At 33.6% G+C, this 18,015-nt stretch overlaps 1 protein-coding gene and 1 long non-coding RNA gene across 2 annotated transcripts in view; one reads left to right on the top strand and one right to left on the bottom strand.

Moving 5' to 3' along the window:
* LOC143571783 (uncharacterized) overlaps window positions 1–18,015 on the bottom strand; it is a 165,286-nt gene that overhangs the window by 105,937 nt on the left and 41,334 nt on the right. The window lies entirely within an intron of this gene.
* Window positions 7,894–9,725, top strand: LOC143571782 (protein LATERAL BRANCHING OXIDOREDUCTASE 1-like). The gene is made up of 4 exons (XM_077057118.1): window positions 7,894–8,300; window positions 8,415–8,662; window positions 8,873–9,200; window positions 9,323–9,725. Exons 1-4 carry the CDS (start codon window positions 8,040–8,042, stop codon window positions 9,581–9,583), a joined length of 1,098 nt encoding a protein of 365 aa, XP_076913233.1. The 5' UTR covers window positions 7,894–8,039; the 3' UTR covers window positions 9,584–9,725.

The raw sequence follows: 18,015 nt of genomic DNA, 5'->3' as shown, positions 1-18,015 counted from the left end.
AGGTTTCTTAGACTTTCGTCTTAGATACGCAGCTTGAACCACATTTGAATTAATGTTTTTGAAAATTGGTTCGGTTGGAATAAACTTAGGTTTAACTGAACCATGAGTTTCATTCACATGAACAACTTTTCGAGGATGTACTTTAGAGAACATAATATGAGAATCATCAGCATACGACACAGGTCGTTTCAGAATTTCCTTTACCAAAGGAACCGGTTTAGAATGGTCCTTGATAAAGGGATGAAGATTCTGATAGTCTTCTGACCACAATTTCTTACTACATGACCTTGTTGACCGCAAAGGAAACAGCTTCGCATGTCAACATGATGATGTTGAAGATTAGTTGGAACATGTGACATAGATGATGAATGATGACTCACATTCTTGTTCATGCTCTTAGAAAAAATCATCAGATAATTCAGATTTCTTTTTCAAGTAAAAATCTAAATTAGAACAATTTGAAAAACTTTTCAACATATCTGTCCCAGTTGATTTCACAAATTGAATTTTCTTAGCTTGTTTTAAAACTTGCTTTGCTTTAGTAAATGGATCAGATGAGGATGATGTTTTCGCTTGAGCATATTGATGTTCAAGTTCACGAATCTTGGAAGTTTCATTGTGAAATACACTCTCAATTAGTTCAGGTTTAAGGATACTTATTGGAATGTCTTTCTCAGTGAACATCGTGTCCATCCCCTTTAACTTAAACACACGAGCAGATGACGACTTAGATGCATTAGGATTTATGAAACGCAACAAATCCTCATCAGAAATTTTGGGTTTTTCTGGTTTCTTAGCCTTCACTGGTTTGACAAACACATCTTGTTTCATCGTAGTTGTGTGTGAACCATAACAGCCTCCTCAAATTCATGAGGTTCACAAAGTATGTGATTAGAACTTGGAATGTTCTTGTTCTTGTGTATAATTTCAGGTTCAAACACATCCTTAATGATAACTTTGTCAACATTTTCAACAAAGACTTTGTTGCTTTGAACATGAGGTTTCTGAGAAGCAAATTGGGTTTTAACAGATTCAGACTTACTAGGTTTAGATTTTTCTGAAATCACAGGTTCATTAAGAATTACATCTTCCTCGGTTGGAGCAAAAGGGTTAATTTTATAATCATTGTGAAATGGTGGAGGAATTTCAACAAAACTTATACCTTTCTTTGAATCCTTTTGTTTTCCAGAAACTTCAATAATTTCATTTAACAGAAAAGAAGAATTTCGAAATTTACCCAATTTATTCTTTAACTCAAGAACCTCATTCTCAAGCTCGGTTATCTTTGAACGATGTTTCAAAATTTCTTGAAACTTTTGGTCATTAATTGTCATTTTCACAGATAACTCAACTTTGAGGTCATGATTACTTGTCGAAAATGCTTCAATCTTTTCACGAGATCTCATTTGAGATTCGAGAGATTGTCAATAAGTATCCTTTAGTGAAGCAATTTCTCTCACTAAATTGTCATTGTGATTCTTTAAAGATTCTAACTTAGGTTTGTTAGATTCACATTCAGCACAATTTAATTTAACCGATGATGTAGCATAAATAGAATGACTAACCTCGTTGATTTTAGCCATGCAAGCAAATACTATTGTAGGCTTGTCACAGGAATCATCAGAATCCGATCCAGAGTCATTATCAGAAGACACCTCACTTCCACTAGCATCATGAAGATCTTGAGTCAACCCAAACAAAGCCAGATTAGCTTGAGTATCATTGCACAGTAGTCGTTGTGACCAATCATCTCCATTAGCTAACATTGCTTATGACCCAGAACTTGATGGTTTCTTCTCAGCATCATTACTTCGTGGTGTTGAAGAGTTTGAATTTTAACCACGAGGACCAGTGTACTCCTTTTTCGGTTTATCACATTCTTTTGCAAAATGCCCGAATTCTTGACAGTTATAACATTTCACTTTTAACTTATCAAAACCCAACTTCTTGTTCAGGGCAGGAAGATCTTTTCCGGTTCTTTGCATAAATCTTTTCACCTTACGAACAATCATTGCCATGTTCCACTTTAAATCCATGATTTCTAAGTCATCTGGATCAATCTGATCATAGTCTTCATCGGTTAGATCACTAGTGGCAATTTTGCTACTTACCAGATTTTCGTAAGAAGTCATGAAAGCTGATAGAAAGGCAAAATTTTGTTCAGCTTCTTTCATGTTGACATTTGGAGGTGATGAGTATTGATTTGTAGTGGATGAACTTCCTGAACCAGCAGAAACATTTGGTGATCCAGAGTTACCAGCAGTATAAAAACATGCTCTAGGATCACTATAGATGGTTGTTTCATTTTCTCTTGCGTTCTGTGTCAGAAAAGCAGTGATCGGTGAAATTGTTGAACTTAGAGGCATGCTACCACCATAGAAAGCAGGATCTTGACTTTCCTTGGATGATTTTTGACATTTGAGATCATACTCCCGAGCTTCAATCTTTTGTAAGAACTCACTTGCAGTCAAATCTTCATTGAAATAACTATTTTCTTTTAATACCATTAGAAAAGTAGAGTACGAACTTGGTAGTGCACTCTTAATAGTATCAATCTTGTCAATCTCAGAAATTTCCAACTTCATTTTATTCATTTCTGCAATCAAGTAATTAAATCTCGTTGTCATTTCTTCAACCATCTCACCTTTGAGTAAATTAAAGTTTCTGAATTGAAACTTAAGCATCACCCTTTTGCTTTCAGCCGTATTTCCCATACTTCTCATTCGGATATGTTGAAACAAAGAGGCACAGATTTTTATACTACCCACTTGGTGAAAGATATTTTCAGGTAAAGCCATGGTTAGAGTATAATAGGCTTTTGTTTCTATCTCTAATGCTTTCTTCTCTTCCTGTGAGTATTGAGATATAGCTTTAGTTCTGAATCCGATAGTCTCATCCCCAATCATAGGAACGGTATAAACTTCATCTAAACAATATGAGCAGTCAGGATGAACTAATCCTAGATGAGCACGAAACCTAGGTTCCCATTTGGCGAAGTCACTGAACTTCATCAATCTTGGACATTTCGAATGTGACCCTATCTCGGTATCAAGTTGCAACATTTGTTGCATTAGCATATTCTGTGAGGCTAGTGCATACATACCAGCCAGTTTTGACAAGTATAAAAAATGTAAGGGTTAAGTGTAACGAACTCTAAACAGTTGTAGCGAACTGTGAACGGTAGATTAACGAATGAAATCTTAACGAATCTAAGATTAATCAGGTAACGAATCAAGATGGAACTTAACGAATCAATCCAACGAATCAAAAGTCAACGAATCAGATTCAACAGTAAGTCAAACTAACGAATTGACTAACGAATCGGCTAGCGAATTGCTAAGTGTAATCTTGACAAATTAGAAGATTTTCAATAACGAATCGCTAAGGTAGACTTAGCGAAATAGATAACGAACCAGCCACAGTTGATAACGAATCAACTAATAGCGAATCAGGTTGTTACAACGGTTTGTAACAAACTCTGACACCGAATGCCACGTGGCAAAGGTTGTTATAACACAAATTCCAAGGTAGACACGTGTCACACAAATCTGTGAACACGAATCAGATGAGTTAGCGAATTGATTTCACGAATCAACTAAAATTTCTAGCGAATGGATAACGAATCAACTAGAACTCATAGCGAATGGGTGAAACATATTAACGAATCAATATGAATATGGTAGCGAATCAACTACGTATGCAGATCTTCAAATCTTCAACAAAGATTTCCAGATTTCTGGAAATGATGAACATCAAACCCAGAAACTCAAATCCGTAATATGCACTTAATTCTTAACCAAAACATACCAATAAACTAACAAATGACTCGCAAACCAAACACGAATCCAAAACACCAATACTCGTAACCGATTAACCCCTTTCTCGAATCCAATTGTACCAAAATCAACCTCTGTTTCGGCTACAAATCAGAATCAACACCGAATCAAACTAAAACCAAATCAAACCTCAATTCCAATCCACAATACCTTAACCAATTCAACTCCAATCCAATTCCATCATAATTCACTCAATTAACCTCAGTTTGATTCAAAATTAGTCAAACAGAACACTAACAATACCCAATACTAATTAACCGTCTAATACTTTAAATAAAACACCAAATCAAGTGTAATTGAGCCCCGAAAGCTCTGATACCACTTATTGGAACCCGGGAATCAATCCTATAACTCTAAACAGATCTCAGATCTGTGTTAATACGATTAATACCTTAATAAGGATCTAGCTCATAATTACGTTTGATTATGTGTTGTATATGTATATATATTATCAGTATATTAGTAGTTGTATATGAATAAGATTAAGGTGAAGATTGAGAGAGATTCGGACAGCGTATCGTTAATTAATTCTCAAAACATAAATAACTCGTGAATAGTGTTCACGTATAAATAGAAGACGGACCTTGTTCGTTAACATCCCCTAACTAACTAGAGTCCGCTTCGTTACATACATTACAAACGAAATAACTTAACGAATCACCCTCTGATTCGTTAAACATCCTTAACGAACCAGGGGAGACTTAACTTAAATCTAGTTCGCTAAATATCCTTAGCGAACTAGACTAATACATTAACGAACTACAAGCTATTATAATTGTTTATTACATTAAACAAACGACAAATACGTTAACGATAATTACAAAGACTCAAGACGCAAAACCGTGCACTAACATGAATAAAAATGTAATACATCACCTTTGGGCAGAAGTGAGACATTTATATTATGTTAGGCAAAAACTAACAAAAGCTTTCAGTTAGACTTTAATGATATAGTAAATGTAACTCATCACCTTTGGGCAGAAGTGATACATCAAAAGTTCATTCAAGTTAAGCCTTTATGTTATGTAAAATTTTATAATATTTAAGTATCTGCAAAAGATTTAAATGAGTTAATAGTAAAAACTTTCTAGGTAAAATTAAGGATTTTGAGAAATAACGTTTTCGGGTAAATTATAGTTTTCGGATGACATGGATTCTTGGTTAATATGTTTTCGAGTATTATGGGTTTTTGGGTAAAGTAATGAGTTTTCGGAAAATTAACGTGTTTGCGGGAAGAAGACTGGAAAACCATTCCCAAAAAGACCCGTATAAGGCGATATAATTTAAAATCCGAGAACTCTAAAATCCAAAAATTAATATTATCCTAATTAAACTAAAAACACAAAAAAATAATAACACCCATACAAATAATTCCGTAAACTAGTTGATCCCTAAACATATTTCGAAAACTAAAAGGATAATAATAATAAGATTTGGTTCAAATCTTTTAAGGATTAACAATTATATCTATTTCCTATTTTAATGGGATTCAAATCTTTTAAAAAAAATACCAAAACTTTTAATTAATTTAATATATGAAAAATTATATCTCTAAATTAACTTTAACAGATTTTAATTCAGATTTGAACCAAAATATGTTATAATTTTCAAAAAATTATGATGAACACGAAGAACATCGTTAAAAATTTTAATTATTAAACACATAGAAAAACTGGAATCGAAATCTTTAAACATGATTTTAACAGATTTCGAAAATATTAGGGTTTATTAAATATGAATTTTAGCGATTTTAAACAGTTTTCGTAATAGAACATGAAAAAGAAACCGAAAAAATAGGGTTTATCAAGTTTTAGTCCATGTCTTCTGATTTAATTCCAGATTTAGGGAAAACATGAAAAACTGATTAATCAACATCACTCTGATGCCACATGTTGATCAGTTCTTCATGTAAGTAATATAAAACATGATAAATATTAAACCTATGAACCTGTTACAGCATGGAGAATAGTAATCGCAGTAGAGTATGAGATAGTCGACATGTTTGTCATCTTGTTCGAGTTCCCCTTTAGGATGTATAGATAAGGATGGTGTTAGGGTTCTTGAGATGAACCCGGTTTTATGAGAGAGGAGGCACACAAAATTGTTATGTGTGTGTGATTAGGTTATGATGTTAATATTTATCTCTCTATATATACACGCAAGGGGAAACCCTTTATTAGTTAATTATAGGTAATATGGTCCATCAACAATTACCAAACTAATATATAATAAGGTATATTTAATATGTGATCTATTATAATATAAATAATTACAATGGTCATATATATTTATATATTATTATATATTATTCTTACATGCGTCAGTAATATGTTAGAAAATAATATTTCGACGACGCTGCAAAAGTTGTCACTATTTCATCGCTACTCGGTCAGTGATTTGTCGGTATATGAGTTCGGATGAACTATCACAGTCGTTCCCATCAAACTATCTAGCACTCTAATGATGAAAATCATTAGTGTCATGCACCCCTACCACTTGGTAAAAGATTTGACAAGTTCCAAACAACAAGATGAATGGAAAGAGAAATAATGATGATAGTATATATCACGATTAAATTTGGTCTACTAAAATGGTGGCCTTAAGTTGCAACTACAAAATGGTGTTTAATAATAATGACTTATAATATGTTTTTTCGGTGTCCCTTGTACAAAATGGTAAAATTGGAGAGTTTTCTACCAGAATAGTGTACTTAGAAAAAATATTTACCAATTTAGTGTAGTTTTAAAACTATTTATCAAATTGGGTATTTTCTTGAAACTTGTTTTTCTCTCTCATATTTTAATTGGATAAACCACATTCTTAAATTAACATCTTTTTAAACATATAATTTTATCCATTAAAATATTATTTTAACACCAAAATCCTCTTCCATAATTAAGAGTAATTCTATTATTCTATTAATGTTATGAATATATTAATTTTTATGATTTTTTCTCCAAGTTTTCCTATCCTATATATACATCTCATTGTACCTCCTTATATTACATACATAATTATTGAAATCTCCATCTTTCTCTCTACATCTCTTCTTCACATGTTTGACTATTAGGCTTGTTTCAAAACAATTAATAGTTTTCTTTTTATTGTTCACTGTAATATTTGCCATACACATAGTATTGTAATAAAATAATATTAAATTATCTATTAATTTATTTCAAACACACTGTCACAACATTCAATAGTATTGGTTCTAAACTTAAAATAAGTTTTCTAACTTTTAAAAAACTAAATACGACGTAAGCGTGTAAAAAAATTATTGATGTTGCTTTATAAATTTCATTGAAAATGAAGTTCTACTCATAATATAAGTTTTTTGGTACGTATAAGCTAAATGCCAGTACTCACAATATAAGTTTCTTGGGGTTTATATGTTGTTCGGATGGTATCGCTTTGATTCGTCACAGTGCCGGTACAAGTGTGACATTCATTATAACTTGTGATACAAAAAATATAATATTTTCAATGACAATCAATATTGGAACATCAAGAAAAATACACACAGCTATATATTTCGATTTTTTTTTATTAATATAAATGATGCAATTTATAACTTACTTTTAAATATATTTTTTTTCTAAATTCAATACTGTTGAAAAGCTATGGCTGTTTAGTAAAATAAATAGTAATTAATTTACTAATATTAATTTTATTACAACGGTTGTGTGAAAGAAATTTTTGTTTTGAAAGCATTTTTATTTATTTATTTATTTATTGTACGTACTTAAACTGTAACTTTAAATAAAAAACTGCTAATAGAATTATTCAAGATCAAAAAAAAGATTATGAACTAAAAAGGAGGAATCGGTGTTAAAATATTATTTAAGTGGCTAAAATTATTTGTTTAAAGAGATATTAATTTAAGAATTTGATTTATCCAACTGAAATACGAAAGAAAAAAACAAGTTTTAAGAAAGTACTTAATTTGGTAAATAGTTTTTAAACTACATCAAATTAGTAAATACTTTTTCTAAGTACACCAAGATGGTTGAAAACTCAAAATTGGAACCCAAATAAAAGTGTTTGACGAAATCTTTAAAGTGCAAAAGCATGGGGGCCAATACGTCATTCCACATGTAGACTTGTACACCTACCAAGCCTTGTTTGTCTATAAATACTTGCATTGTAGAAACACAAAGATCATGTGCAAACTCATTTCTTACCTCTAAACTTATTCTAATTGCCATGGCTCCAGTGCTCAATTTGCCTCTCAACGTAGGCCAAATAGACGACGTTCAGGAACTCAAGAAGGCCCGAAAAACAAAAATCCCAAACAGGTTTGTTCGTAATATGGCCGAAAGGCCGAAGCTAGCAGCAACCCCTTCACCGTTGTCGAGCAGTATACCTGTCATTGATCTTAAAAAACTCATGAGGGGAAACGAAAAAGAATTTCACTTAGAGATCTTGAAGCTTGCAGCTTCTTGTGAAGAGTGGGGCTTTTTTCAGGTAAATAAACTCATAAAAAGTCTAACTTTTGTTGGTAAATTACAAATGGCAAACCAATTTTATGTATATATATAATTCCAAACTCATGAGACTGACTTTATTGTGTTGTTGTAGGTGATAAACCATGAAATTAAATTGGATTTGCTAGACAAGATAGAGAAAGTGGCTATGGACTTCTTCATGCTTCCTGTTGAAGAGAAGCAGAAGTATCCCATGGCACCAGGAACTGTTCAGGGTTATGGGCAAGCTTTTGTGTTCTCAGAAGATCAGAAGCTAGATTGGTGCAACATGTTTGCTCTTGGATTACTCCCTCACTCCATCAGAAACCCTAAACTATGGCCAACCAACCCACCAATGTTTGGGTAAGTGTCCACTAAAAATGGTGTTTTTTGTTTACTTCCTAACATTAAAAGGTCAAACATATACATCACTTCTTAAAATCCCAAAAATGAAAAACCATTACAAAAATTTTAATAGCAAAGTCAAAAAGAACTTTACTTTGGGACTTTGAGTACCTTTTTCTAGATACATTAAAAAGAAATTGCCTTTTAATGAGCATTCATATTTTGTAGCCAAACTGTAGAGGCTTACTCAAAAGAAATAAGAAAGCTATGTGGAGATCTTTTGAGATTTATCGCATTATGCCTTAGGCTTAACGAGAATGTTTTTGAAGACATGTTCGGGTTAAGTGTGCAAGCAATAAGAATGAACTACTACCCCGCGTGTCCCAGACCGGATCTCGTATTGGGTTTAAGCCCCCATTCAGACGGAAGCGCTCTAACTGTGTTGCAACAAGGAAAGGGTAACACCGTTGGTCTACATATACACAAAAACGATACATGGGTGCCTGTTCAGCCTGTCGAAAATGCACTTGTTATCAACATTGGTGACACCATAGAGGTGAACTCTGTTTTTTAGGAACTTTTGTTATATTTTGACTTAAATGTTACCCTAAACATGTACTCATTCCCTTGAAAAAAGGTTTAATCTTGTAATGTTAAAAACTTTTTACATTAATATAGGTTTTGACGAACGGAAGATACAAGAGCTCGGAACATAGAGCAGTTACACACAAAGAAAAGGACCGACTATCGATCGTTACATTTTATGCTCCAAGTTATGAGGTAGAGATAGGTCCAATGAAAGAAATGGTTGATGAAAGTAACCCTAGCAAGTATAGAAGATACAACCATGGAGAGTACAGTAGGCACTACGTAACCAACAAGTTGCAAGGCAAAAAAACACTTGATTTTGCCAAAATACCACCCATAAAGTCATTGTAGACTAGAGAATAAACTAAATCATATAATGACTCCCTCAACATATTGTTTATATTGTAAAATCATATTGTAATTATATCATAAATAAATAGATCGATGCTTGTAAATTATTGTTAATGTGTCTCTTTATTCTTAATACCGTTTGATATGATCACTATATTATTGTTTTTTATTTTAGTTTTTTCTAATACTATGTGGATATCATAACCCAAAAGCTAAAAATTCAAGATTATCATATCATCACGATTATTGACTCAGTTTATATAATGTTGAAGATCCTGTTGTAAGCCACATGATGATAGTGTGTATTTGATGTATCCATTGCTGAACTTGATAAAAGCAATAGTACACAAAATATCTAAAGTGAAAAAGTTTCAATATATGATTATAGTTCCCAAAGATTCAGGCGATCATGTGGGGATACCAAAACCATTAGCACCCCTATAATTTCTTATTGGGACAATTTCGTATATTAACAATTTAACATTATATTATATAGAGAAAATTATTGTTTGTGTCTCTGTGGTTTGAGCCTAGAGTCACATTGAGTACTTGAGAAAAAAAAATAACTGATTGAATCCCCGTAGTTTCAAAAGTGGCCCGAATGAGTTCATGCTATTAAGCTTCGATCCAAAAAAAATTAAACTTACCAACACGCCCTTTCATAAGATTCTATGAGTTCTTGTAGTTTGTGGCCATGCTTAGTTTTAGTCCCTCATTTAAATTTTCTTCCATACTATTTTTTAAAAGAAAACTAATTGAATTGGACTAGTATTTTTAACAAAACTAATCGAATAAAAAGAATTTTTCAACAAAAACTAATCGAACCAAACTAATTTTTAACAAAACTAATCGAATCGAACTACATTTTTTAACAAAACTAATCGAACCGAATTATTTTTTTAACAAATACTAATCGAACCGAACTACTTTTTTTTAACCAAACTAATCAACCTGAACTATTTTTTTAACTAAGCTAATCAAGCAAAAGTACCTTTTTTAACAAAACTAATGAAAACTAACTACTTTTTTAAACAAAACTAATTGAACCAAACTCATTTTTTTAAACAAAACTAACCGAACCTAACTCCTTCTTTTAACAAAACCATTCGAACCGAACTCCTTTTTTTTAACAAAACCAATTGAACCGAAGTAGTTTTGTTCGACAAGTTTTGTTAAAAAGCTAGTTTGGTTCGATTAGTTTTGTTAAAAAAATAGTTTCGTTCAATTAGTTTTGTTAAAAAAATAGTTTGGCTCAATTAGTTTTGTTAAAAATGTAGTTCGGTTATATTAGTATAGCTAAAAAGTAGTTTGGTTCGATTAACGTTTTTTCAAGTACTCCGGTTCGATTAGTTTTGTTAATAGATAGTAGTTTCGTTCGATTAGTTTTGTTAAAAAAGTACTTCGGTTCGATTAGTTTAGTTAAAAAAAGTAGTTTGATTTGATTAGTTTAGTTAAAAAATAGTTCGGATCGATTAGTTTATGTTAAAAAAAGTCGCTTGGTTCAATTAGTTTTGTTAAAAGAAATAGTCCGTTTTGATTAATTTCTTTTAAAAAATAGTGTGGTGGGAAATTTATAATGAGCGACTAAAACTGAGCACAACCACAAACCACAGGGACTCATATGAATATCATGAAAGGGCGTATTAGTAATTTCAACTTTTTTTGGATGGAAACTTAACGGTAGGGACTCATTCGGGTCACTTTTGGAACCACATGGATCCAATCAGTTTCTTTTTTTCTGTAGGACTCAATGTGACTTCGCCCATAAACCACAGAGACCCAAACAGTAATTTTCTCTATTATATCTATAATATATACAAACGAAGCATTTAAAAGCTTTCTGGTTGCTCTCTACATTATCTCAAGCTACCAAATTGCATTGTTTGTAAATTGAGGCTTCTCATGCATTTGAATCGAATTCACGGGTATGGGTCTTACCAAACCCAGATGTTTCTTAAACGGGTTATAACATCTCATTAAATTAAAAATTAGTCTCACCAAATATTTGATATGAAAATGCTATAAGATAGAGATATACTAAAAATTAATATATGATTCATTTAAATATATATATATCTTATTTATAATTCAAAACAATTTTAAAAACAAATTTTATAAGCGGGTCATGGGTTTCATCAAATCCAAATAGCTTTTAAACCCGATTATAACATCTCATTTATATGTGAAACTCTTTCATCATCAAATATTAAGTATACTATTAACATCTATACAATAAATAAAATCAAAATTCCAAAAAATATATAAATATTATAAACGAATAATGTAAAACAACCTCCGTAATATGGGGGATAAAAGCTAGTATTTATATCAATTTGCAACCTTAGTGTGCATCATTAATGTAACAACTCGGGTTTTTTGTTTATAATATGTATTCATGTTACCCGCCCCGTTTTCATTTTCGGATAATTTTAATCATCAAAACATCGCATTTTTTTTAGTTATTATTATTTTATTTTTATTGTTTGTTATATCTAATAAATTATCAAAAATAACTTTGAATAATAAACATATTCTACCCTAAACTTAAGTTTCAACCGTTTATGTATCCACACATAAACATCAGGGACTAAATTGAAAATCTTCATAATATATTATATAATAGCCGGTAACCCTTTTACCCGTATCCAAGTACCCAGTTAGCTATCTTCTACTATAATTTTCGTATTATAAACAAAATTGATTCTTGCAAATCATTCTATACCAAACACGCTCTCACCGACACATTTAAGTAAAGAAAAACGATCAATATGACACGATTTGACATATTAACAACACCGTCCTAAGCATTATAGTGTTATACCCTAAACAGTTGATAAGAATTCAGTTAAACTTGCAAACACCTTCTCCTTAACCTCGCGAATAAAACTCCCTTAATTAATTTCAATATCGAAGCCAGTAATGATCAATCCTAATCCGTTTGTTGGACAACCGTAGTTCAAGCAGATTAACCCTCAATCCATCGTTGTTCCAGGTAATTGATACATGTAACAAGAACGTTTTAATGTGTATTGCATTAACCCTAAGGTTAATTGAACTAACACTTAGCCAATTAATCAATTGAACTTCTAGGGTTCATAATTGTTTTATGGATTATTCAGTATCTGTATTTAAACATTTGTTATCATTCTTTAAACAACTAACACCCTAGCGTGGCTGGTCCGGGGTGTGTATGTTCAGGTGTGGTTCCGGCCAGGGTGCAGGTTCGAGCCCCGGTCAGCCCACTTTTGTCCTTTTATTATTTTTAGTTTAATTTAATTAATTATGCTTAATAGTAAATATAAAATATACAATATTTTATCAAATCGATATCTTTGAGTTTGTTTCTTTCCATTTAAACCTCGTCACAAGCTATCGGATATGTGTGTGTGTGTTATAAGTAATAAGTATATATTAATAGTAAACCTTATTTTATTAAAAACCCGAACACCATTATTGATGTTGCTCATCGTTGAACGTTTTTATAAATTTCTTATATTTATATATATTATATATATGTATTACCTCTTTTAAAAAAATATAATATATATGTATTACCTATTTAAACTTCGTCCGACTGGTTGCTCCTCCATTGAAGTTGTTAACGCTTCAGTGATCTCTTCATCTTGATCTTCCTCAGGGTGGGTCTTCATCTTCTTCTGGATCTTCCTCTTCTTCGCGGTCTTCCTCCTCTTCCATTAGTTTTGCAGTTTCAGCAAGCACAGGGTGCAGAGGATAACTCTCGTATGGATGGATGACTTTCATCTTCGGCTTTTGAGAACCTTCTTTAGGGTGAGAATCAAAGAGTTGTAAGTAGAGGTTCCGGTGTGCCATCTTCTTTGGTCGGAGTGACATTGCATCCAGTCGGAAGAGTCGAACTCGGGTTCCTCTTTGATATTTTTGTTAGCCAAAAATGCATAAGATGGATGGGGATTGGGTGGTGGATACATCGAAATGTCAGACGGGTGATACGTCGGGATGTCAGATGGTTGATAAGTTGGGAAGTCGGACGGGTGATATATTGGTATTCTTGATGGATGATAAATTGAATGTCTTGGTACATCATACTCTTGTCTCGATGGATCATCGGGTATGTTGATTGGTAGTTGTTCAGTGCCGGGGAAGTTTACCGGTGTAGGTCGTTCGATTGAGTGATCTTGGTAGAATAAATCTTCGTAGTAACTTCACTCATATTATCCTTTGGTAGTTGTTCAGTGCCGGGGAATCTTGATTAACACCTTCTTTAACACACAAACCAATACACGCCAGTCTTTGATATTCGTTAGCACGCACTTCGAGACGGGTGTCGGCTCGTCTCCTTGGTGGAACAAACTTCAAGATAATGCCATCGATACTTCGAGGTATCATCGGTTTATGGCTTATAGGGTATAATGTTAGATTTATGGCACGGAAAACGAGTTAACGTCATGGCACGCTTTATATGGTTAGAGAGATGATTTTCTAGATAGAGAAGGAGCTGTGTGAGTTGGCGTGATGAATGATATGTAACATCCTAAAATTTTCGCATTTAATAAAAAAAAGTCGCGTTTAGTTATTGGGCCAAAATAATTAATCGGTATTAATAAAGATCATGGACTTGGGCTAATTAAGATGGATCAAAGGGAATGGGCCTTAGGTCCATGGGCTTTAAGGGATATAAATACCCCTTAAACCACCCTAAAACCCTAATCCTCATTCCAACTTTCCATATTTGCCTACACACTCCAAAAACACACTCACCACTACACACGCTTGCGGCCGAGAGAGAGTTGAGAGGAATCCGAGGTCAAGCGGACGCTAGTTCGTGTAGATCTTTATAATACAAGCTTATACAAGATCTAGAGTGCATAGACTAGCTAAACGAGATCCAAACGAACACAAAAGGTATGTTCTTGACCTTTAAAATTTACGTTTTTATGAACCTTTGCCTTGAAACTTAGAACGGGATTAGATCGGGTGTAAATGAAACATAAAGTTGTAAACTTGAAGATAAACGAACCTAATGAACCCATAAACCTATGCGGCTCGATTAAAAGAAAACTCCAAGATCTAGTTTGGAACGTTTTAGCTTAAAGGTCCAACCTTTATGCGTTTTCGAGCCGAATCTTGTTAAAAATGACCAAAGGAATAATCGCGGGTTGGTTAAAATCATAACCAAGAATTAAACGATAAAACTAAGATGATTATAGAGGTTTCGGGATGAACCGTAGCTGCAACTAAACAACTTCGCCTGCGAGCTTAAGATCGCTTGCAAGCAAGTTCGCCAACTGATCAACTTCGCTGTGGATCAAGTTCGCAGCTGGATAAGTTTGTTAAAGAATAAGTTCGCTAAAGATAAGTTCGCTGGGCATAAGTTCGTTTGTGTATTAACTTCGCTGCCACAAGTTCGCCAAGTTAATTTCGCCAAACTTCAAGTTCGCTAGGACTAAGTTCGCCAAACATGAATTTCGCCTACAATTAAGTTCGCATCATATAAGTTCGCTGGTATATAACTTCGCTTGTATATAAGTTCGCTTAAGTTAAGTTCGCTTAACATGCATTTTAAGGTAACGAATCGTGCTAACGAATGAGTAGGTGAATAAAATAATAACTTAAAATCCTAATGGAAAATGCGTAAAATCCTAATGGAAAATGCGTTAAGACAGTTAATGAGTAGGTGAATAAAATAATAACCCCAGCCAGGGACTCTGCCCCTTGGACCCTGCTAGGGGCTGCCGCCCCTAGACCCCCGCTGCCAGGGGCGCTGCCCCCGGACCCCCGTTCGTTGTGGGTGATAACTAAGACTAGAAAGATGATATGAGTAGTGATAGTTAATTGATACGTGTAATTATTATACAGTCAGCCGTGCACAACTGAAGAAAGGGATTACCATTAACGGTGAACGTAACCGCATACAGGTGAGTTTCTAGCCCCATTTCCTTGTTATGTTTTCGGGGCTGCGTGCATACTCAATGTGAATGTTAATACACTTACCTTAATGGTAAGTGTATGTCTTATTGACGATTGTGATAGTTATGTATGTATGCTTGACAGTACGTGAACGACCTTCGAGTATAGCACGTATTGTTAAGGTAAGTATAATATAGTATGTATGAAATGTGTATGTGAATAAATGAGTATGTACGATTATGTTGTGTATGGTATTAAATGTACGGATATGATAATGAAAGGTAAGGTAAGGCAAGGTTAAAGGGTTGCATACCCTAACAATATATGCGAAGGGTAAAGGGTTGCATACCCTAATAATATATGCGAAGGGTAAAGGGTTGCATACCCTAATAATATATGTGAAGGTTAAAGGGTTGCATACCCTAATAATATATGCGAAGGTTATAGGGCGTAATGCTCTTTAAAACGTAAGGTGAGTATATGAAAGAAAGAAAGTGCGAAGGTAAGTAGGTATATTATAAACGAAAGTATGAAAGTACGTAGTTATGAATGCATTGTATGTTATGTGATTAACTAGAACTCACTCAGCGTAGCTGACTTTTAGTATACACGCAGGTGAGTAGAATGAGGCAGCTCGCTTGAGGGGACACGTGGCATTGAATAAGAGGCTGGCATCGGAAGACTCAAGACGTGCTATGTTTTAATTACTTAGTTTTTGAAAGACAAGTTGTTTATTTAAGACAAGTTTTGGATTGTTATGAAATGTTTTATGAAAGTTTTTATGTTCCACGAATGTTTTAATTAACTATGATATTTAGAACTATGTTTATGAGTAAATCCAACACCCAAGTAGGGCTACCAGTCATGGGGCCTTACATGATAAGGCTGGACACCTTTATTTATAGGCTGATCACAGGACCCATCGCGATACGTGATGGTCCATTGGCTCTGCCGTCGTGTATCGCGACGTAGAGTGATGACTGGCTTCATAGGCTTGCCACGTGGCGACACGTGGCGGATGCAGTGCCACGTGGGACACGTGGCGGACGTTGTGCCATGTGGCTGGACACGTGTCTCGTATGTTAGATCACGTCATCGGAATACGCGATGACGTTGGAGTTTGAGTTGTCGTGTATCGCCCACCGCCCATTCCTTGGGTTTCCTTCTAATCCGCGATACGCGATGGGCTTCTTTCTGATCCGTTGTGTATTGCGACAAGACAGAAAAACAAAAGTTTTCACTTTTGATCCTTGGACTTTGGAACTTGGTATTTTTGACCCGATATTTTCACGATGTTACAAATACTTTTTATCTTTCACAATTTTTTGGTATAAATTTTGCTATTAAAACGTTGCAACTTGCGTGTATGGTTAAGTGTTTTTACGATTTTTTTTGCTTAATTGCCCCGTTACAACGCGCGGGTTCGCTGATCAACTTAATTACCGCTTTCTTTGTTCTGCATTTTGTGTGTGTGGTACAACTTTTTAAGTCTACTTTTTGTTCGACTTTATTTTTCTTCCTTTTATTTCCCGTGTTGGTGATCGCTGGCAATGATGTTTCATGGTGGCTACTTGTCACGGTTTTAACACTCCCCCCTTTGGGCAACACTGAATACTAGTTTTCTTTAAAGATGAAGACAAATGGTTTATTTCATGTTTATTTATAATTTTGTGTCAGAAAATATAATAAACATGTAGCATATGAGTTGTAACCAAAGAGAAAATACTTAAACATAGTTATATACTTCTCTGCCGATGAAAATACCTATGGCAGGGTTGTAAATGAATCAAACGTTTAACACATTGTTGGTCAATCGTTCGACAGGAAGTTCGTTTATGCTCGTTCGTTTAATGTATGAACCAACACGGACAAGAAATTTTGTTCGTTTATTTAAATGAACGGACATGAGCAGGGGTTGCATTCATTCATTTGTGCTTTTGAACGTTCAATAATGTGTTCATTTACGTTTGTTTACGTTTAAAAGGTTTATTTTATATTTTTATAATATTTTATTTTATAATAACCAACATAACATTTAAATTTTATATTTTTATTGCTTTTGTTTAGTTCGTTTTGCTAATGGTTTGTTTTATAAAAGCTTACTTTAACTAACTAACAAATCTTACTTGTGCTTCATTGACATTATTAGAATAAAACCACCACTGAGAATGATACGTTTTTATTATTATCTCAAATGCTTAAGTTTATATTTAATTATGGTGATTATATCTAATGTTTTAGATTAAGAATATTCTTTTTTTCATAAATATTAAATGTCCGTTTACGTTCCTGAACCGTCCGTGAACAAGTTTAATTCCTTAACGAACGAACAAAAACAAGATTTTTCGTTCGGTTAGCTTTCATGAACCGTTCGTGAACAAGTTTAATGCTAAACGAACGAACATGAACAAAGCTTTGTTTGTTTCGGTTTGGTTAGTTTGCTGCCCTACTATGGATATAGTTGATGACATGGTATCGCTACAGGGTGCTATCATCTATCCCCACGTTATGTCGTCGCAATAAGGTTGTTGTTAAAGGTTAGTATG

Source organism: Bidens hawaiensis, unplaced genomic scaffold, assembly GCF_021521415.1.
Source record: "Bidens hawaiensis isolate Kalapana, Puna unplaced genomic scaffold, B.hawaiensis_p1.1 tig00025580_1, whole genome shotgun sequence".
In the NCBI taxonomy this organism is placed as follows: domain Eukaryota; kingdom Viridiplantae; phylum Streptophyta; class Magnoliopsida; order Asterales; family Asteraceae; genus Bidens; species Bidens hawaiensis.
This window is presented reverse-complemented; position numbering and strand designations above follow the sequence as displayed.